The sequence below is a fragment of the Clarias gariepinus genome, chromosome 4 (assembly GCF_024256425.1).
Source record: "Clarias gariepinus isolate MV-2021 ecotype Netherlands chromosome 4, CGAR_prim_01v2, whole genome shotgun sequence".
In the NCBI taxonomy this organism is placed as follows: Eukaryota; Metazoa; Chordata; class Actinopteri; order Siluriformes; family Clariidae; genus Clarias; species Clarias gariepinus.
The window spans coordinates 6,712,064-6,735,443 of NC_071103.1; the positions used below are offsets into that span (position 1 = coordinate 6,712,064).

General features: G+C 37.0%; 1 protein-coding gene and 1 pseudogene across 1 annotated transcript; both read left to right on the forward strand.

Annotated features, from left to right (window-relative positions):
- The first annotated feature begins 2,174 nt into the window (after positions 1–2,174).
- On the forward strand, positions 2,175–10,833 carry LOC128520561 (fibronectin-like). Its single transcript, XM_053494850.1, has 8 exons — positions 2,175–2,485; positions 2,762–2,780; positions 4,041–4,292; positions 4,387–4,653; positions 5,977–6,240; positions 6,857–7,114; positions 10,299–10,392; positions 10,497–10,833. The coding sequence occupies exons 1-8, from the start codon at positions 2,435–2,437 to the stop codon at positions 10,696–10,698; spliced, it is 1,407 nt and encodes a 468-aa protein (XP_053350825.1). The 5' UTR covers positions 2,175–2,434; the 3' UTR covers positions 10,699–10,833.
- Positions 10,834–12,954: 2,121 nt separating this feature from the next.
- Positions 12,955–20,368, forward strand: LOC128519764 (C-C chemokine receptor type 5-like; annotated as a pseudogene).
- Positions 20,369–23,380: the final 3,012 nt, after the last annotated feature.

Consider the following 23,380-nt stretch of genomic DNA (forward strand, 5'->3'; position numbering starts at 1 on the left):
ATTTACATATTCTTTGGTATGTTGGTTATACTGTATATTTTTTACTGATTTTTTTGTGTAAATTGTGTAAATCAAAATTTTACACCAGAATTTTGTGTGACACTTTTATTTTTTCAATATTGTAATTATAATTTTTGTTATTTATTTAAAAAAGCCTTAACTTAACGCAAGTGAGGTGGTCACACAACTTAAAAAAAATAATAAAAATTATGCCAGGCTGTAGGTAATTAATACTGGCAGCAATCGTGAAGGCATTCAGACATTACTCAGACATTCTGTACTGTATCTATTTATTATGTTTATATCTGGCTATTTCATTACCTCCTTTCTTTCTTTTAGATAGCTGCACATCATAAACACTAACGAAGAGCTTCTGCAACTGATCAGTTTTGAAGTCCTTGTGCTTGTCTACATATTTGTGAACTAGGATTTTCTTTGCTATGTCTAAAATTTGGGTGTGTTTTCATTCAAATATTGAGCTCAGAAAGCAACCGTTTACATTAGTAATGTACATTTAGTGTTATTCTAAACCAAATGAGAATAATAGTAAACTCCTACTTTAGAGCGCTTACTCAAACACATCATTGAGATATAAGAAGACCCTCAAATCAAAGTCCTAAACATGCAGATTGTGTTACTTTTTGCTATGTAGTATATACATGTAGAATAAAGCATGGCTGCTTCTGTTATTTATTTTGTATTAAAACAGGTATTTAGCAATTAAAATGATGTTTTTCTGTTATCTTAAACTGTTACTTTAGTGCATTTGATGCCTCCACACAAGCTGTAATGAAATGCTTGTTTTTTTCCAACAATATTGTAATAAAAGTGTGCAAGTAATTGATTTGTGATGTCTTGCTGTGTATCACAAAAAACACATTAGTAAGACTCTTTTAGTCAAACCTGTTACATCATGCATTCTCATCATGAATTCAGGAGCACTGCAGGGTTGTGTCCTCAGTCCAGCCCTTTTCACCCTATTCACACATAATGCACACCAATTCACCTCTAACATCATAGTGAAGTTTGCCAATGACACCACAGTATTGGGACTGATATCAGACAACGAGGAGACACACTACAGAAAGAAAGTTCAACATCAGGTTGAGTGGTGTTCAGACCTGTTTCTGAACACCACTAAGACAAAGGAGATCACTGTGCACTACAGGAGAACCAGGACAAATCGACATCACCCCGTCTCCACATAAATGGTGAGGAAGCTGAGAGGGTTAACGACATCAAATTCCTGGGGCTGCACATCACAAGGAATTTAACATGGACCACTAACACTTCCTACTTAGTGAATAAAGCTCACAGTGTGGTACACCAGGTGCACTGCAGAGTGGGGAAAAGAACTGGCTTGGATAGTTAAGAACGCATAGATAATTGTGGGAACCAAGCTCCCCAATCCGACTGCACAGAAGAGCTAGCAACATCATCAAGGATTCAACCCCGACTGTTTGTGCCCCTTCCATCGAGGGAAAGATACTGGACAATCAGGACTCTATGATTATTATTATTATTATTGCAATACATTCTTATTTTTGACAATACCTGTTTGCACTGCACTGTCAGGAAATGAAGATCGAAGGCCTTCTGTACAGATATTCTGTTGCATAGATTGTATAGATATATTTAGATTTGATTGAAGTTCTCTTTTGTTCTTACATTTTCTTTATTGCTGCTGTTCTTTGAGAGCTACAGTACCAAATAGATTACATTGTATCATTGCAATGAAAATAAAGTTTCTGTATTTTTATCACTGGGATAAAACACTGGCATTATCCTGGCACATACCCATGTCTCTTTGCCAAATGCAACTTGCAACAATTGTGTGTGAGAAACGGAAACGGTTCTTTCTGCACTGATTGGACATTTTATTGGACATTTGATTGGACATGTTAACGGATGCTCACTAGATAACTCAACTCGAACACTTTACACTGTGCTCGATGTGTACTTGGCAAGGTAGTAGCTTATTTATTTATCATTATTATTATTATTGTACTATTTTAAATGTATTTCTGCAAACCACCATGTTTAACAGGAAGAGGTTCTCACTGACTCTACACACCTGAACATGGTCACAGTTGATTAACTGCTTCACTTCTGTTTTGTCTCACATCAGATTTTACAAAGTCCTACTTCACAGGTTTATACTTTCACACTTCACCTGTGGGGAAAACAAACTAACTGTCAAACGACATACTTGTTTAAAGCATTTGTTCAAAAACAAAGGGGGAAAGTAGGTTAAATAGTGTGTTTCGAAATGTTTCCCTCCATATTGAGGACTAGTGTGAGTACAGCCTAGTGACCTGTAGGTGGCGCTAACACGAGACTTGAGCTGGTGGAGGTTTTGTCTTCCCAAACTTTGTATCCCGGTTTGTTTTTGGTCTTTAGGGTTCAGTATCACTTTAACTCTACCCTGTGTGAGATGGAGATCCTCCACCTGCTGCTGATTTGCTGCTCAGTTGCTCCTCTGTGGGTGAGTTTGTATTTCTGTACTGTAATAAATGTAATGAACTTTAGTTGTTCCATACAGTACATCTTGACTGGATAACCTTTTTATGGCTTGTGTATGTGTGTTTTTGATTTATTTCACCTTGGTGACATTTTTGTAATTATTTCTCGTCCTGAGATGTTAAATTTCGCTTATGAAACCTTTAAGTGTGTACTTATAATTAAATAAGCAAAGTAAACATAAGAAATGTTATCAGGAGAACTGCTGTCTCATGTGTTTCCAACTATTCATGAATTCTAGACGCAGTCACAGCTGCCATGTAAGATTAAAGCACTTGTTGGGTTTCTTGAAGTTTTTTTAGGTTGTTGGGTTGGTTTTTTTTTTTTTTTTTCGTTTTTTCTTGTTTTTGACCACATTTTTAGACATTATCTGCTTTCCACATTAAAGACTTGTGGTTTTCACCCAATCGCATGATGTATTTCACCACTGGGTTGTACAGTATGCATGCCTATCATTCATATCACAAATAAACTGACAAAACTCTTTTAACACATTCTAGGTATGTGACAGAAGTAGATAGCTCTTGAAAACCCCTTAAAAATGACACCATGTTTGTGAAGATATTTTTAAAACTTCACAAAGTTACAGTAATTTAAGTCCTGACAAAACTGACTCATTAGCGTCTGTCGTTTACAAGCACCAAAATGCACATAACCTCCTCCAGAAGTTTACTGGAAATATAGAGTTTGATGTCCTCTACAAGAAAATACTGTTAAAATAGTCATTGGCTGGTACCTTTTGGCAAGTTATTAAGTAATTGGTTCATTAGATGTAGACAGCACAGTCGCGTAGTGGTGAGCACTGTTACCTTGTACCCTAAATGCATTCTAGTAATAATAAAGCCAGGAGAACTGCCCTCAAAACCATGTTGAAGTTCGTCATTGTTGTTGTGCTTGCCGCTAGCATTTTTTGCTGCTAGCATTAGTGGGTGAAGTAGAAATGTACACGAACGTATACAGTGATGTAATGCCGTGACTCTCTATCCCATGGAAGAACAAAGCCAGTTCTTAGAATTTTGCGTTTAGTCCGAAAATTCTTTGAATTAATCTGCAAAAAGCATCATCATAGATGTTGTTGCAACGAAGTGTATACTAGTGTTAATTTTGTCAGCTATTTAAAACTTCAGTCTTTGGTCGTATAAGACTATATTCTTAGTAAGAAGCAAAGGTCCAGGAGGATCAACACAGATGATAGTTTAGCTGATCTACAGTCGCAGCATGGAGCTTCTCAGTAACTGACAGAAGTGCAGTCTCTGTGGAATGTGCCACATGTTCTGTAAAAGATAAAGAGACTTTTGGTTATAAACAGTCCTTTCAAGTTCTTACTTTTTAAAACTGTATTTTAATCTCATCTTTTTTTTCATTCCCTTCAAAATTTGCCACCTGCTCACATGCTGGGTTGATGTGGGATTAACGTTCTATACGGCTAATAACTTTTCTTTTACTCATTGTATCCGTTATGTTAATTGTAATAGAGGATTTGATCGATCCCCCAATAAATGATTTCTCTTTTTCTGCAGCTTTTCCTGCTGGTGTCTTTGTAAAGGTACGAACTGAGACCGAGCTTACACTGGAGTGGAGTAAAGTGAATGATTTCAGCTACATCTTGAGATACAGTAATGGAACAGAAACTCCACTTACTGTATCAGCTAATGGGTCTGTTTTAAGGTATACAGTCTCATCGCTGTCTCCTGGGACCAAGTACAACTTTGTTTTGTATGCAGTATCTAAAGGAGTAAAGCAAAATGCTTTCAACTTTACTACTGTTACTAGTAAGCTCTTTCAAGATTCCTCACGTCCAGTAGCCTCTGTAATGTGCCAGTGGAGAATCGGTAATGTCGCATGAAAATTCTTTCTTTTCCTCAGATCCCTCCAACGTTGCCAGAGTGACTGTAGGGGCTCGTTCTGAGACTGCAATAACATTTCAGTGGGTTAAGTTCAACCAGGTTAATGCATACACTTACATCCTAAAACCAAGCAACAGGTCTGAGGCATACACTCCTATGTATTGGGGATCATCTTTGGCAACGCATACTGTAACATCTCTTAGTCCCGGGACCAAATATACCTTCACTCTTTATACAGTATTTGGAGGAGAGAGGAGTAGTGGCTACAACTTCTCCGCAGTGACCAGTAAGTAAGTGTGTGTGTGTGGGGGGGCATTTTTCAATAAATTAAATGTTCTTTATGTTTAACTCATGTAAAAGCATACAGTCATGTTAGCACCCCTCTTTTAGTGCTATGTGTTGTGTAAAACTATAATAATCAGCTGATCGTAGCAGGTTTGGTGAACGTCTACCTTTGAGTACTGCTATTATTGTACGTGTTTATATATTCATATATGCATATTTAAAATTGTGTGTACTGTTTACTATAACACTGTGACCATGTGTGTGCCTAAAGCATCTTTTATTTTGTGTTTAGAGTCTTTTAAACCCTATTTGATACAAACAATTTCACCCACATGGTCTTAGCTATTACTCCAAGTGATTCATTGAACTGATGATACCTGAGGTTGCCTTTTTGTTGAATTTCATGTCCATAAAGAAAACAAGATTTACCTCTACCAATGTGATGGAAAGGTCAAAGTATGGAGAAAGAAAGGATCTACTCATTATCCATACGCAACCAACTTTAACACATGTTCCTATACTTTGCTTATTTAAAAATTGTGATTTGCCATGAACATTGCCATTTTCTAAGCTGTTTGACACATTTCGATGTGCATCTTCAAGCTGGAATTGTAAGCTATGGTCCCTTTTCTTTTTTTTCCTCCCCATTTTAAATCTCTATGTCATCATTATATAGGTGAAGCGTGTATGTACAGGATGTGTTTCTGTAGCCAGTATATAGTGCTATTTACATGCAAAAACCCAACCAGAAAGAAATTCAGGCCGAGACTGATTCTGGTAAAAATATTCACTTAACAGAAATGAAAAAAAAAAAAAACTATTGAATAAAGTAAAAAAATATATTCAGGCACTTTTCTTTGTTTCTGAATAGATATACTGTATATTCGGGTTTCCCTGCCCTGGTCCTGTTTTGATCATCTCCCTGCTCTACCACAGCCACTTCTATTTAAAAAAAGCTGTTTAGTTAATCAGGTGTGCTGGGAGCAGACAAAACACTAAAATGTGCAGGGCAGGGGGTCCTCCAGGATCAGGGCTGGGAATCAGTGTATCCATCACTGTATTTATATTTAAATATATCAAATAAATGTATTTATATACAGAAGTATCTTAATGGTAGACTTGGCAAAGATACCCCCACCCTCTCCAGTGTTCTTGACTTAGCTAAATCGTAACTTTTGGTCTGGCCAGATAGAGCTGTAAATTGCCTATTGCATATTACTTTTAGACTATGCCTGTAATGAGGAAAACATAAATGAATTAAAATACTGAATACTGTACATATTTGATAATGCAGTAAATTTGTGAATATTTGTTTTTGTTCCAGTGCCTGTCAATGTGGCAAGAGTTAATGTTACACAGCAATTAGCAGATGGATTAGAACTGTCATGGGAAGAAGTGAAAGGCAGTAATCTCAGCTACATCCTGAGACGTGGCGGCGGTGCTGAGACCCCAGTTGCTGTATTAGAGAACGCTCCTGTAATTAGGCATACAATTTCATCACTCTCTCCTAGGACCAAGTACAGCTTCACTCTTTATACTGTGTTTGAAGGCGTGAAGAGTAGAGGCCTGACGTTCACTTCAGTCACAGGTTCCAATTGTCTTTTTAACTATGTGTTTATCTATTCATGTTTGAACAGCAGAATGAATTCATTTATTAGGAAAGTGCATGAGTACTCCCTGAGTTATCTGTTGTAGGTGCCAGTATTTGAACACAGAAATTAATGCTCAGCTAACTGTTATTGTTGAATTACAGCAAGTCGTTAAGGTAATACGGTGCCAAAACATGTAAGTTCCATGTGCTTAAGTTTAGTCAGGGCAAAAATCCCCAAATTTCAAAAAGATGTTTACGGTTCAGACTCAAATACTGCAGATCTGCACACAAGGCAAGGATTGAATGGGTGCACATACATATGCACTAAGCGTTACTTTGCAAAGTGGAGGTCAAAGTGTGGTGTGATCAAAAAGCAAGTGAATTTCAGAGACTTTTATGCCATACAAACTCAGGAGATCATTGGTATCTGACCATCACCACTTTACAGTTAATGACACTCAGAACTGTAACTCTTAACATGTGCATTATTTGTACTGTTGCCACATGATTGACTGATGGGATATTTTTGCAGTGTTCAATCAAGAATGATGATTTAAGCCTTACTTTCTGAGTCTGCGCAAGTAATCTTTTTTTATTTATTTGTTTTTTCAAGCATCTCTGATTGTGACTGGTCTGCGTTGTGAGCAGCTGTCTGGAGGAAGTGGTTTGGGTGTAGTTTGGGATGCTCCATCTGGGAAATGGACAGGAGTAGAAGTGCAGATGAAAGGAAGAAACCCTCAGTACTTGAACGGAACCAGACTTGAGCTCCACAATCTCCATCCAGCTCTTTGGTATGATCTGACGTTCAAATTATGTTCAGGAGATGTAAAGAGCGCTCCAACTTCAATCAGCTGTCAGACTGATCCAAGAGGTGAGGTATTTATAAAATTATTTATCCAGCATATGCCAAATATACAATTACTGAAATGAAAAGATAAACAATATTACCTCGTTGTCATCTGTGAGTTTATTTCTTCTGAAAGAAACTACCATACAGATAAACACTATTAGCATGTTGATTTACTGCGGTGTGTGTGCACTGCTTTGCTGTAGACAGTGTTCATATCGTTCGCACAGATTCTCAACCCGGATTCCTGAAACAAAGGTTACTGCAGACTCCTGCAAAAGGAAATGATTTGCTTATGTAATAAAGGCATGGTTCTTGGCGGATCTTTACAGTTGAACACACTCTCTTTTCACGTCCCCACAAGTAGGCATCAGTTGGTGTTACATCAAGGGAATGGGACGGGTACAGCAAGGAATTGTTTAGCCATCTATTTTAAACTCGTACCCCGTTCACAACCACTTCTGTATGAGCCAGAAATAATACGCAATTATAAATACGTTTTCCTTCGTCGAGAGACTCATTTCCAACAACAACTGAAACACAACTTCCTTTTCACTACTGGGAATTTGTGTGTCTGTAGCGATGCCCCATAGAAAAATGCAAATGCGCATCCAAGATGTGCGAGTTTCAGTACTGTATATTTTGGATCATACAGTATATTATCTTTTACTAAAATTTGTTTGTGGAACATATATGATTAAATACAAAATATTGCTTATATATTGTACAGTGGAACCTCGGATTATGAGCATAATTCTTTCCGGAGGCAGGCTCATTTTCCAAAACACTCGTAAATTAAAGCACATTTTCCCATAAGAAATAATGGAAATTTAAATAATTCCTTCCACAGCCCAAATAAATAAATACATAAAAATAATTAACACAAAATATAAAGTAAAAAAAAAAATTAACCTGCACGTTACCTTAAAAAAAGTAAAAATAAATCTCGACAGATAAGGGTTTCCATTTATGCGCACAGGCGCTGTGTGGGTGTTTTTCTTTCTCCTGCGCTGCTGAGTGTGTGTTGTGTGTGCGCGCGTAATTTGACACGGTCACACACAATCAAACACTGACACACACTAACGACGAAAGAGAGAGAGTGTGTGCGAACAGGCGCGGTGTTAAATTACGCGTGCGCACACGCATAACACACACTCGAACACTGACAGTAAAGGCGAGAGAGAGCGTGTGTGTGAACCGGCGCGGTGTCAAATTACGCGTGCGCGCACACACAACACATCTGCAGCGCAAGAGAAAGAAAAACACACACATGGATGTTGATTATACCAGTAAGAGACGAGCACTAAGACCCAGCAGGGGAGATAATTACCTGCAGCGCAAGAGAGAGAGAAACTGTTGGCTCAGTTGTGATCACGTGACGCTCAGTGTCAAATCAAGAAGCGCATACATGATACATAATACTCGGTGCTCGTAAACCAAGACAATGCTCGTTTTACAAGTCAAATTTTATTAAAAAGCTTTGCTCGTCTTGCGGAACACTCGTAAACAGAGTTACTCATAATCCGAGGTTTCACTGTATTATATTTCAAGTGATGCAGATAAAAGTACTGGCAAAAATTATGGAATTACCACACTTGGAGGATGTTCACCCAACATTTTTAGTTCATTGAAAATAAACAAATAATTTTAATTTTAATTTCAAAAGTACATGAAATTAGCTATTTTTTTATGAAGTAGAGGAAACAGTCATTCACAAAAAAAAATCTTGTGATTACCCGTGTTTGTTTGCCAATCCATTTTTGTAAAAAACTTTTACGTGCATCACCATCTAAAGAAGACTGTGTATCATGGACGCAGCAGAGGGATTAAATGTGTGCAAAACATTAATGAGTCATGGCAGAGTTCTAAATGACTTTGACAAGACCTAGTCCAGATCCATTCAGCTAGCCCCTCAGTCATACTCCAGTGGTCTACACCAAGCTCTAATCCATACCTCTCTGTAACACATGGTGCACATCCCAACAAACATGCTGGAGAGCCGGTGGAATGTCAAGGGTTAATACTGCAATGCTCACTGTACTTCACGAGACAGGGAAATGTCAGCACAAGGGAAAATTGCACAGTTACTCACCAGGGAACTTTTTTAAGCATGTATTTTAACCATGGGATAAAACCTGTCCCCATGGGGGGGATAAATCCACTCTTAAGCAATCTGACACTTCTGTCTATTCCAGCTCAGTAGGTTAGAAAAAAAAAAAAACACTACTCCCTATTTCATTTATGTCCACAAAATGAACCCCTGTCGAAAAAAATTATGACATGGGAAAACTGTGAAACTGGTACTTGAAGAGTGGTGTTACTGGAAGAGACCCACTCAGTTATTACTTTTGCCTTATGGCAAGGTGCTTCATTATGCTGGAAAAGGCATTGTTTGACACCAAACTGTTCTTGGATGGTTGGGAATGGTTGCTGTCGAAGGATGTTTTTGTACCATTCTTTATTCATGGTGTTCTTGGCCAAAATTGTAAGTAATCCCACTCCCTTGGCTGATTAAAGCAACCGCACATGAAGAGTTTAACTGTTGGCATGACACAGGACTGATGGTAGAGCTCATCTTCATACATTTTAAGAAGTGCAGCAAGAAGCCACATAAGAGACGAATTGATATTCTGCAAAAGGTACATGGATTGGACTGCTGAGGGCTGGGGTAAAGTATTTTTCTCTGATGAATCTCCTTTCCGATTGTTTGGGGCATCTGAAAAAAAGCTGTTCAAGAGTGCTACCATGTATGGAGTTGCTTCTCAGCAAGGAAGTGGGCTTACTCACAATTTTGTAAGATAGCTAAATGGCTCGGGGAACAAACCATCCATGGTAGGAATCCAGAAAACTCCCCAGACCTTAATCCCATTGAGAACTCGTCAATCCTTAGGAGGCTCCAAGCCTTGGATTACTCAAGAAAAAAAAGGCTGCTTCAGTCAGGATGTGGCATAGAAGTTTGTCTTGTTGATTGATACTATGCCTGGGTGAACTGCAGACGTTTTAAAAAAAGAAGTGTCAACCCTGCAAATATTGTTATTTCATAAAACAATGTAATCGTGACTAACATCTGACAAAAAAAAATCTAAAAACACTGAAACAGCAGACTTTGTGAAAATTAATATTTGTCATTCTCGAGACTTTTGGCCACAGCTGTGCAATTGAAGACGCTATGATTCATATCAAACTGTGTACCTTTTTTTTTTGCCAGGAGTGATAGCAGGAGTTGTATTGGTTCTTCTGTTTATCCTCTTCCTTGTTTGTCTTGGAGTTCATATTAATCATAGGAAGTCTGTCCTTAAAAGGTTAGCGCTTTTTTTGTGTTACATATATTTATTGGTATAAATATGGAAACTGAAATTGCCAGCTTCATATGTTATTCCCTTTTGCCCTGTTCAAAAATGTGTAGAAAAGCTCCAAATGACTTGCACACCAATCCAACATCAATTCAAGAAGCAGAGGAAGGTGGATATAATGCTCGTGTTCAGGCAAAACAACAGTCGTCTTCTAGCAGGAAACACCATGACCAGAGATTGAACAAGAAAACAAGTGTTCTACCCATTGAGAACCCTTACGGGAACGCCTTGAGCTTTGCTAACGGTCACCAGTAATGAAATGGCAAAATGATAGAGCACATATAAGACACTGAATATTTGGATTTTTTTATTTATTTTTTGATAGTCATGTGATGGATATGTCCCATGTACTGATTTCTAGTTCATGCCTTATAGTAAGTATTTTTGCACAAAAAAAAAAAGTCATTAAGAACCTTCTTTTAAAATGGACAGTGTATTTCAAACAAGATCATGTGCTTCTTAAACAGCCATGTAAAGAACAAGATCGAGCAACCTAGTTAATTTATTTGTTGTGTTTTTGTTGTATTTATGTGTAGACACATTTTAATTGCCTTTGCAGTATCATATAAAACAAATGCAAGTTCATCTCTTTCTTTGTCTTCTGTATTTTTAACATGGACAATAAAGGAGACTTTGAATGTTGACTATTAAAAAACAAATTCAGTGTAAACTCCATGCACCTGGCTGAGCCTCTTTTTTTAAATGCTTCACTTTGTGCAGACATGCTGTAGTTCTGTGCCAGTTTGGGATAGAATTTTGTGTTTTTTTATGACACCAGGGCTCCTTGTGTTTGACCTGGGAAATATTCCTCATGCATTCCATCTACGCTATTCATTCTCTGCTTCTGATTGACACTCGTTGGGGTTGTTTTGCTTGAAGCATTTGATTGTGGTATGTTTAATGGTGTTTGGCATTCTTCCTAAAGCAGTGTAATTCCTATGCTTGCAAGTGTTCAATATTAGGAGTGCATTTACTTAAATCTACCTACGTTAAACAACTTGGCAGCAGATTACTCAATATTTAGGTGAGCAGAAGTACTGACCCGAAGATGGTCTTAAATGTGTCTGTATAGATTCTCAGTCATGTCACCTGGACTTTTCTTGTTTCTTAGATACATTTCACTATTCTTCCAAGTAGCTTCTTCAGTCTAAGGTAAATTGGAAAGTTCCTTGTATTTAATCCTCCAAGGCCAAAGGATCTTCCTCTATCTGAGAAGGCTCCTTATGTGAACCATGGAGAAGGTGAGAATAGAGGTGGTGAGGGATTAGGGAGAGATGTTAAGATGTATAAACCAAAGAGAGTAAAGGAAGTCCTGCAGAAGTGTGGCTTACTTGGTGGACCTGTGAAGAGGTCTTGATCTTCATCGGGATGGAAGGGCATCATATAAATAGGAGACAGGTTGTGTCGAAGACCTCCACCTCCACCTAAAGAATTTTTCACTTGCTTATTAATGGCTTTTTTCATCCCTCTCCTGAATCGTCTGTCCTCTTCCCTCAAAATTTGGTCATTTTCATCCTCAAATGTGTGTCCTTCAGATGAAGGTATACCCCCGATTCAAGTCCTGAGGTGTTGCTCCTTCTGTGTTGATGCATCATTTTATGAAGGGTTGTTTTGTCTTCCCAATCTACTGTGGAGCTCTGAAAACTCTTCACTGCATTGGACCGCATATATATATATATATATATATATATATATATATATATATATATTATTGCTTTTCTTATGTTTGAGTGTGCGGTCTTAGGGTTGGACGAGCTTTTTAGTGACTTAGTGTTGGTGGGTTTGAAGTGAACTGGTACAGTATGTTGTGCTTTCCAAAAATCCTTTTTAGCTTTTTTGACAGTCCAGCGACATATGGGATGATGAGATGCGTCTGGTGTCTGAGGATGGTTTCACTCTATCATGAAGAGGGTTCTGGCCTCGACTGGTGTTGGCAACTGTTTCTCTGAGGACTTGACTTGGCTGCGGTTGCTTAATAGTTCAAGAATGCGATTGTCTCCAATAACTACCTGGACTCCATATTTACATCAATTAACATGAACTGCCTGCCATCTAACGCACAGTATGACTCAGATCATTTACTGCTTTCTGTTTGTAATTACAGTTAAATTAGTGTAGTTGGGTTAGGTAGTATGTAAATTAGGTGTCTTGTATATAATATGTATGTATACTATATAAATAATATAACTGATATAAATACATTTTTATTTCTTTTTTTTTCAATAAAAGGCATTCTTTAATGTTGTCCTCCATTTTGCATAGTTTTTTTTTTTTTTTTCATTTATTTTTTTTAAAGGTTCAGGCACCATTACCATTTTAAAAGTATCGATTTGGCACCAGTATCGTAAAAAGTTACACAACTCTAGTCCTGCTGACGCTTAATTTGTGTTGCAGTGAGTGGAGTCGAACCGTATGAGTCTTTGGGTGTGGCTTTGTGCTCTGGCTAGCTACAGTATTCTAGCTCACTAAGCCAGCTAATGAACCTGTACATGCTCCATGGGATGATAAATGCTGTCTCTATGTCCATGTGCACATTTACATCTTCCTTTTATAATATCTAAAACTGTGCTCCAAACATTGAATTTTAAAAGGACTGGACGTACACCTATGAAGCCATCCAAACTATTATTATTGGACTTGGAGAGACGCGCTCCCCTCAGATTCACATGCTGAGAAACCCTTGTTGCCAAAAAACAAAATGATTTAATATACCTCTCAATATAAGGGGACCCGTCTGTCCCACCCCTCCCTTTCCTACGCCCCTGACTCCTCCACCCGTACTCTCCTACAGCGCAGAACGACACGAGCTCCAGCTGCCGTGAATAACCAAGGTACACTTTTACTTTCTGTTTTATAAGGAATAGTTTTATAGATGCCTATACATTATTCTATTATTTGTTCTCAGCTGACTTTGCTATATACGGGTATTTTAATGCCAACCCCGTGATAAGCTTTACGCTTTGTGCTTTGCCCATAAACATGCTGTTTTTGTGAACTGATTCAAATCATTGAAGCACAGCAGAACATTGTGTACTTTTTGTGTATGTGTTTTTATGTACTGTGTATATAGATGTCACAAAAACAGATGTGTGAAAAATACAGTGATTTTATACACTCTAAAAAGAAATGTTTAGACTTAACAAAAAAAATTAACGCAACGTTTTGCATTAGTCTTTTTGAGTTATGACAACTTCATTTGAAATTATTTAGAACCAACAAGCTTCTTTGCGTTGGGGGAATTAGCTTTTCCTCTTCAAAGTCAAAGATTATTTTAATTACCCCTCACTTATTAACTGTTAGACAAAAGGCAAGTTTTTAAGTTGATAACTCGTATAAATTATGTTGCTCCAAATGGCTTTACCATATTGTTTTAAAGCAATTTTATATGTTGTTTAAGTACGATAATAATAATAATTTCAAATAGCAACCATTTAAAAAATTAAGTGACTTCAAATAGATTTTTTTTTCAGGTTTCTTTTTATGTAGGGTTTTTTGTTTTTTGTTAATGTAGTAGATATATATATAAAAAAAAATACATTAGTTCAACCATTATTTTTGTGCAATTAGCTTTTATTTTCAAATGCAGTTGAGTATGTGAACAAATTATATATAAATCTTGCACAAAATGCAAATAAAAAACTCAAAATTCAAAAGTCCTCATTAAGAATAACTAAGCATAATAAATTATGCTATCACAACAAAGTTAGGCAAATCTCTATAAATATATCAGTCAAAAGCCAAGTAGCATGTCATAGAACATTCCAAGAGACTAAGCTCTGAATGACACCAGTCATTTCCAATGAGAGAGATAAATTTACAGTTTGCACTCACAGCCCATTTTTTAAAACAATATTGACAAACTTAACAACACACTAATCTAATTAGATTGATAATGTCTATTGAATAACTATTGATGGAAAATATTAATTTCAGGTGGACACATACACCTCAGTGATACGGTCAGAATCACAATACCAACATTTTACATATTATTATGAAAAATACCACAAACCCCAGACAAATATTAACTTTGAATTGTATTACAAAAGTAACTAAAATACAGGCAAACTAAAATAAAAGAAACACTCTGCTTTTACTTTTTTGCTACTACAATTTGCCTACAGTGGAAGCACACAGCCATCTATGTGAATGAACAAAAGACTTTTAAAAACTGTGGCTGTGACTGAAATTAGTTAACATTATGTAGCTTACAGTCAAATGGTCAAATTAGCAAAACTTGAATAATGTTTTTCCAAACAGCTCTCTTGCTGAGCAGTTATCTCAATGAAACAAGTGTAAATTCATTACTTTAGTAGAACTATTAGATGTAAATTGAAGTGTTACTCACCATGAAATTTTGTTTATATTGAGTTTGGTTAGCCTATAAGTCTGGTAACACACAATCTTACCACTGGAACACGTCCAGGCATAGGGGGTAGGATATAACTTAAAAAAATTAACTTATTATGCCAACTTTTTAAAATTAAGACAACTTAAATTTTGTTTTTAACCCATTAACAATTAAATTCGAGTTTAAATTACATGCAAAATTAAGTTAATATAATTACCAGCATTATTATTTGATCACAACTTCACAAAGTTCATCTAAATCAATTAATTAGAATGTTTAACTTGCATCCATGTATTAAATTAAGTAGTGGTAAAAGGTCCTCTGAGTTAGTTTTTAGAGTGTACCCCAGCATTTTATTTTAGTTTATGTAGTTTTGAACCAAAAAGGAAAAGTGTTTCACTAATTGTGTGTGTATACAGTATGGTGGGCGTTGTGCTTCAGGAAACTCTACCTATTGCTTGAATGATTTACTTTCTGTATTGTAAGAGTTACTACACACACCTACTCATTCTGGGGTTTTTATTTTTCTTACCATTTACATTTTAAAATATCCCAAATTACAATAAAAAAAATGATTATTACAAAAGTTTTACTTTTATTTAACAACGTACAACACAATTAAAAATGCACATAAAATATCAGTCAAAATGTGTGAAGAAACAGCATTGAGAAAAACTTAATTACCGAAAAAGCAAATGAGCTCCACCAAACTGAAGCAGTGTCACTGGAACATCCCAGTACTTAAGCTTTTGTACAGTATAAACCTTAAATTTCAAAAACCCTGTATACTGAACTCATTCTGAAAAAATGACCACAAATAAATTAATGAGTAAAAAAGAAATTAAATAAACTTCTGTGTAATGCACGATTGTGTCAACATGATGCGAACTGACGTTAAATATCTGACTTTAAAATCTGCGAACACAGACCAACACAAACATTTACATAATCTACATAAAAGCAGGATCAGTTCCAATTACATGCCATTAAGCCAATAATATCAACAAATTAAATACAACTTTCTGACCCAAATAAAACTGCAAATCATACAGATATGACACCTGGGCATCAAAGCATTTCAAATGTCTTAATCTCTCCTATTCTATAAACAGTACCTTCTTAGGGATGCTCCGGGCGAGGCTCCTCAGAACTGAATGAAGGAACACTAAAATTTACACTTCATCATGGTATAAAAAAAACCCCGCCAAAAACTACTTTAACTAGGTTTTTACAGACGGGGTACTTAAGAAATATGACACTTGAGGTTGTGCTGTTATATAGAACATAAGTGTGGCTCTGATGATGTCATAGGCACATCATTAAAAAAATAAATAATTTAAAAATAACTTTCTCAAGGTAGTGCCTTCTTCAGAGTAGCCACTGTTTATAACAGCTTTGGCTCAACTGACAGGCAAGGTGTTGTCAACATATGTGAAATGTTGGAAAATCAGTCCAAGTGATGTTGAATGAGCAGCTGTGTCCAAACTTTTACTTTTTATTTGTTAATAAGAACAGATTCAGAAGATTACTGACACATACAAATGCATACAGATGTTTCCCTCTTTTTCTATATCTTTAAACCCAAGTTACATTTTTGTGTTTGAAGCTGAATGGCATCAATGAGCACTACCAGTGGTCCCTGGAAAGAAACAACATATGAGGACAGGTGAGTAGATATTACATTCTAAATAATAATGGCAGTCAAATGCACTTTGGAAAAATGGAGAGAAAGTGTTTCTTTTTCTCCATAATGACTTCTATCACATGTCTAAAAATTATGAAATAATATGAATATGGAGTTGCATTCCTTTATATAATGTCACAAGTGATCAAGTGTATCAACTTTAATATACAGTCTTATGCAAAAGTTTAGCCACCCCTTGATAAATAACAGATTTTGGTGATATTTTAATTGACAAGACGTTAACGCAGTCTTTCTTGTAAATAGAAAAAAGGCACAATATTTTCAGCAAACATTAAAGCATAGTTATTTTTTATGTCATAAACTGAACAAAGCTTTAAAAAATAAATAAATAAAAGCATTATTGTGGCACTGTGCAAAAGTTTGGGCACCCTACATAATCAGTACTTAGTAACGCCTCCTCTGGCAGATATCACAGCTTGCAAATGCTTTTTACAGCCAGCTAAAAGTCTTTCAGTTCTTGTACAGTACTTGGGGTTTTCTCCCATTCTTTCTTGCAAAAATTCTTCTAGTTCTGTAATATTCTTTGGTCATCCTGCATGCACAGCTCTTTTGAGATCTACCCACAAATTTTCAATGATGTTTAAATCAGAAGACTGTGATGGCCGTTCCAAAACCTTCAGCTTGCGTCTCTTAAGGTATTCCATAGTGGATTTTGAGGTATGTTTAGGATCATTGTCCTGTTGTAGAAGTTATCCTCTTTACAGCTTCAGCTTTTTTACAGATGGTGTGATGTTTGCTTCCAAAATTGTCTGGTATTTAGTGGAATCCATTTTTCCCTCCACCCGTGCAATGTTTCCTGTGCCACTGGCTGCAACACAACCCCAAAGCATGATACTGTAGATCCACCCCCATGCTTAATAGTTGGCAAGGTGTTCTTTTCATGAAATGCTGCTCTTTTTTCCTCCAAACATGCCTTTGCTGATTGTGGCCAAATAGTTTTATTTTAACTTCATAAGTCCACAGAACTTGTTTCCAAAACAAGTCTTCTGTAGATGTTCTGTTGCAAACTTCTGATGTTGGATTTTATAATGGGGTGCCGGTAAGGTTTTCTTCTGCTGACTCTTCCATGAAGGTCTTGTTGAACGGTGCACCACCACCAAATATCAAAGTATTTGTAAAGCTTGCCATTGCCAAATATATTCATTGCCATTTACTAATGACAGCTTTTGCCATGCATCAGACCTAATGAACTGATTAAGGTCTGAAACCTTATAAAAAACTCTGAGACTCTGGAACTCTTAGGGTGCTCAGACATTTGCACAGTGCCATAATGTTTTTATTTTTCATTTTTGTTCAATTTATGGCATAAGAAGTAACTATGCATCAATGTTTGCTGAAAATATTGTGCATTTTTTCCATTTCCAAGAGAGACTGTGTTAACATCTTTTCAATTAAAAAATCCTTAACCACTGAGCTATCCCAGCTGTTTAAAATTTTACAATACATGGCCCTGTCCAGTGACCGCTCAATGTAGCAAAGTTACCATACCTTTAGCCGAGAAACAGCCCCAAAGCACAATGTTTCCACCTCCATGCTTGACTGTAATGATGATGTTTTTAGGCTCATAGTCTGCATTTGTCCTCCTCTAAACACTGCAATGCCAAAGTTGATGCCAAAGAGCTTAATATTGGTCATCTGACCACAGCACTTTCTCCCAATCCTTCTCTGTTCTTTGGCAAACCTGAGACGGGCCTGAATATGTGCCTTCTTGAGGAGGGGCCCTGAAAGATCCATGGAGACAAATTGTGTTTCCAATGGTTTATTTGGTGACTGTGGTCCCACCTGCTTTGAGATCATTCACAAGCTCCTGCCATGTAGTTCTAGACTAATATCTCAATTTTCTCATGATAATCCTTACTGCATAGTGTAAAAGCTTGAATAGAGCTACAGAGGACAGATGATTGATGGTTATTTTTCCACTTCGCAAATAATCGCTCCAGCAGTTGTCTCCTTCTAACCAAGCTTCTTCCTGATGGACTTGTAGCCCATTCCAGCCTTGTGTAGGTCTACAATCTTGTCCATGACATCCTATGACAGCTCTTTGGTCTTGCCTATGGTGGTGATGTTTGAATGGAAGATAGAGATTCTGTGGCCAGGTGGCTTTTATACACATAACGAGTTGTTATCAGGAGCACCTAACCTAACCAGTCTGTAGGAGCCAATATTACTGTTGGTTGGTAGGGAATCAAATACTCATTTTACTTACTGAAATGCAACTTGATTTATTAGATTTTTATAATGTGGTTTTTTTCTGGATTTTTGATTGATATTCTGTCTTTATCTTATTCTATTCTGCGTCCTGAACTTTCACACAACATTTGAACTGTGCTTAAGTTTGTAATAATATATAAAGTCTGTATATCAGCGTGCACAAATCATCACGGCACACTAACATGTTTTCATGTTCAGAAAATTCTCTTTTAATAACTTTCTGCTTATTGTTTTTAGCACAACATATGATTACTTTGTTGTTTCTGAGCCATGTGATTATGGAACCGATGCAAGCAGGTTCCTTCCAGTGCTCTACTCTCTGTTCTTCGTGGTGGGCTTCCTGGGCAACATGCTGGTGCTGTGGGTGATGTTAAGAGGTGCTCAGATAAAAACCATGACAGATGTGTCTCTCCTGAACCTGGCCATCGCTGACCTTCTACTAATCTTCACTCTCCCCTTCCAGGCTCACTATGCCAGAGATACCTGGGTATTTGGTAACGTCATGTGCACTCTGGTCCTCGGTGTGTACTACATCGGATTTTACGCTGGTATTTTCTTTATTGTGCTGATGAGCATCGACAGATATTTAGTTATTGTTTATTCTTTGTTTGCCTTGAGAATCCAAAAAAAGGCTTTTGGTGTTTTAGCTAGCATGGTAGTCTGGATGCTAGCTGTTGCAGCATCATTTCCTGAGCTACTGCATATTGAAGGTAAAGCTTATGATACTGGAGTAGTTTGCACTGCTTACCAAGCAATTATGTATCACAGTTATGGGAGAAGTACAGCCTTATTTAAAATGAATGTTTTGGGCATGATGATTCCACTGGGTATTGTGGGATTTTGTTAATCGATGGTGCTCTGGAAGCTTCAGAAAACTAGGAAACGGGTTATTCGTCTAGTTGTTGTGGTCACGGTGGTATTCTTCTGCTGCTGGATACCGTACAACATTGCAGCATTCCTCGAAGCACTGGAACTGATGGGCATCCTACCTCAAGAGTGTGAGATCAGCAAAGGGATCCATCTGATGCTGCAAGTCACTCAAGCTGTGGCGTACTCACACAGCTGCCTCAATCCATTTCTTTACGTGTTTGTGGGTGAGAACTATAAGCAGCATCTCGCCAGGCTTCTCCTCCAGACACCATGTGTCCGTGCGCAGTGTATAAGGCGCTACATGACCCAGGTTGAGGGCTCAGTGGATACACAGACTGGAAATGTTGACGAGCTCTCAGTTGTCATCTAAATGGTGTAAGAATCTGAAATGTGTATAAATTACATATTTCTTTATTATTTTACATCATATTATACTGCATCTATTATTGAAATTATGAGAGCTTGTATCTATATGTGTTATATATCTCTGCTTTTGTTTAACAATTATTATAATATGTATCTTTATTTTAATGCTTTGTGAACTCACAGAGTGGAAGCTTTTAACGTTTCTACCTTTAATACTTTTAATCTGTGACCAGAAAATGTGTATAAAGTGTATCTATACAGTTTACAGAAATGTATTGATTTATAATTAGACTGTAATAATACATGCACTTTACTTGCATTTAACCGCATATACTCGTATGTAAGACGTGCATGAGGTGGAAAACCAAAGTAAATAGTGGGAGTAGTGTCGTATCATGTGACTTGCTAAACAATTTTAACAGTCGTTATTATAAAATAAATTTGCATTGTGTCTTTTTAGATTTAGAGAAAGCGTATGACAGGGTGCCAAGAGAGGAGCTGTGGTATTGTATGAGGAAGTCTGGAGTGGCAGAGAAGTGTGTTAGAGTGGTGCAGGACATGTATGAGAGCTGTAAGACAGTGGTAAGATGTGCTGTAGGTGTGACAGAAGAGTTTAAGGTGGAGGTGGGTCTGCATCAAGGATCGGCTCTAAGCCCCTTTTTGTTTGCTCTGGTGATGGACAGGATGACAGATGAGGTAAGACAGGAGTCCCCATGGACTATGATGTTTGCAGATGACATTGTGCTCTGTAGCGAGAGCAGGGAACAGGTGGAGGAAAATTTGGAGAGGTGGAGGTATGCTCTGGAAAGCAGAGGAATGAAGGTTAGCCGCAGCAAGACGGAATACATGTGTGTAAATGAGAGGGACCCAGGAGGATCGGTGAGGCTACAGGGGGCAGAGGTAAGAAGGTGCAGGATTTTAAGTACTTGGGGTCAACGGTCCAGAGCAATGGAGAGTGTGGAAAGGAGGTGAAGAGGCGGGTACAGGCAGGTTGGAATGGGTGGAGAAAAGTGTCAGGTGTGTTGTGCGATAAAAGAATATCAGCGAGAATGAAAGGAAAGGTGTACAGGACAGTGGTGAGACCAGCGATGCTCTACGGCTTAGAGGCAGTGCCGCTGAAGAAAAGACAGGAGGCAGAGTTGGAGGTAGCAGAGCTGAAGATGTTAAGGTTCTCTTTGGAAGTGACAAGGATGGATAGGATTAAGAATGAGTTTATCAGAGGGACAACCCACGTTAGATGTTTTGGAGATAAAGTCAGAGAGGCCAGATTGAGGTGGTTTGGGCATGTTCAGAGGAGAGATTGTGAATATATCGGTAGAAGGATGCTGAGGTTGGAACTGCCAGGCAGGAGGTCTAGAGGAAGACCAAAGAGGAGATTTATGGATGCAGTGAGAGAGGACATGAAGTTAGTTGGTGTGAGAGAAGAGGATGCAGAGGATAGGGTTAGATGGAGGCAGATGATTCGCTGTGGCGACCCCTGAAAGGGAACAGCCGAAAGACAAAGAAGAAGATTATAAAATAAATTTGTTAATCTAAACAGTTACTGATTATTAACATAAATCACTTGTTTCAAATGTACATGATGTATGTGTTATTGCTATTGTTCAATTTAAAGTAAAGTGAACTTAAAAATAAACTATTGTATTGGGCACATTGTGTTGTTGTTTTTATTAATAACTTGTGCTTTGTTTGCGTGAAATTTTTTAATTGTGTAGATATCGCAAATGGACAGACATACGTTAACTGACCAGTTATATTTGGAAACACAATTGCATACTTACAGTATAAGAACATTTTTTAAACTTGTACAGCACCATATGTTAAATTTTGAGATAAACAAATTTTTTTCCAAGGTTGATTTTTCCATTTAAAGGTTGTTTTCAATTTGAATTTAGCATATCTTCTCCTCCTGAGGGCCAATTGTGATGAAACCTATATGTTCCACCAAATACAGCTGTGAAAACTCCATTAAAGTTCATTAGATGGTATTTACGTGATGCAGACATGCTAACTTAACAGTTTTATTATATATATATATATATATATATATATATATATTACATATAATAAAACTGTAAAGTTAGCATGTCTGCACATTGAAGATATTTGTGAAAAATTATTTGGGGGGGACGTTGGTGGATTTTGGATTTTTGTAATTATTATATGTTTATTATGGACATCGATAGCAGAAAAGAAATGAAAAAAGAAACTTTATGCCACATGACATATTTTTACTTTCAGGGTTACACCTGACCCAAAACATTAACCATTAAAATGAACCCTTTTTTGCTTAAGTACAAGGGGCAGCTGTGAAAAAGGAAAGGAGAAGACACACACACACACATACAGCGCCTGTGCGCACAAAACGGAAACACTTATCTGTCGGGATTAATTTTTACTTTTTTTAAAGGTAAAGTGCAGGTTAATTTGTTTTATTTTTACTTTATAATTTGTATTAATTATTTATATTTATTTTTTGGGCTGTGGAATGAATAATTCGTTTCCATTATTTCTTATGGATAAATTTGATTTGGTTTACGGACCAAATTATGCTTGTAATCCAGGGTTCCACTGTAGATTGTTCCTTAGAACACACAAAAATGAACACCTACCATCTTTATAGTATTGATATGCCTGTATTTTATTCAGTATATGTAGACTTTATATTGTTAATCTAGATGTGTTCCAACTTTATTTACATGGAATTTAATTGCATAATATAACGGTATAACGGCATCTGTTGAATGAATAAAAAATTTTACGTGTTACCATGAAGTGCACAGAATGAAGGTGAGATCGTGTTTATTAAGTAGATTTCAATTGCACACTCATAAGCACACATTTAAAAATGTACAGCACCATCTGTTGAATTTTAAGATGAACTAATGATTTTTTTTTCCTGACAATCATCGACAGGAGGGTAGGCCATAGAAGATGCTGTAATGGAGCATATTCATGTTGACTGGAAGGGAAAAGTGTGCTAGGAAAAGGTGCACAAACAGAGATGACCACAGACTTAAAAAAAATTGTCAAGCAAATCCAATTTAAGACCTTGGGAGAGCTTCACAAGGAGTGGAGTCAGTGCATCAAGAGCCACTATCCACATACACATATCTTTATGAAATGAGCTACAACCAGGGCTTGATTTGAGGGGGGATGCAGAAACCCCAATCCCCCTTACCATTAACCTACAGATTAATAATGCCATGTATTATGTAATATTTGTTATAAATATTAAAAACAATACGTATAATCATTTCGGAACTAATAACGGCGATCAGAATGCAATATTGTAACACACTACTCACCCGCACCCCACAAGGAGTCAGTTTAAAACAGGAGTTTTTTTAAATGACTGACAGCTTTAATGATTATAAAAGACTTGTTCTTTGTGTAATTTCATTATAATTTAAGAGTTGTTTTTTTTCACTAGA

Bases quoted from the DNA above. Each gene is read 5' to 3' on its own strand.
- LOC128520561 (XM_053494850.1), top strand. From the start codon at position 2,435: ATGGAGATCCTCCACCTGCTGCTGATTTGCTGCTCAGTTGCTCCTCTG. The intron at 6,241-6,856 runs GTTCCAATTGTC...TGTTTTTTCAAG, and splicing joins GACGTTCACTTCAGTCACAG to CATCTCTGATTGTGACTGGT. The intron at 10,393-10,496 runs GTTAGCGCTTTT...AAAAATGTGTAG, and splicing joins AGGAAGTCTGTCCTTAAAAG to AAAAGCTCCAAATGACTTGC.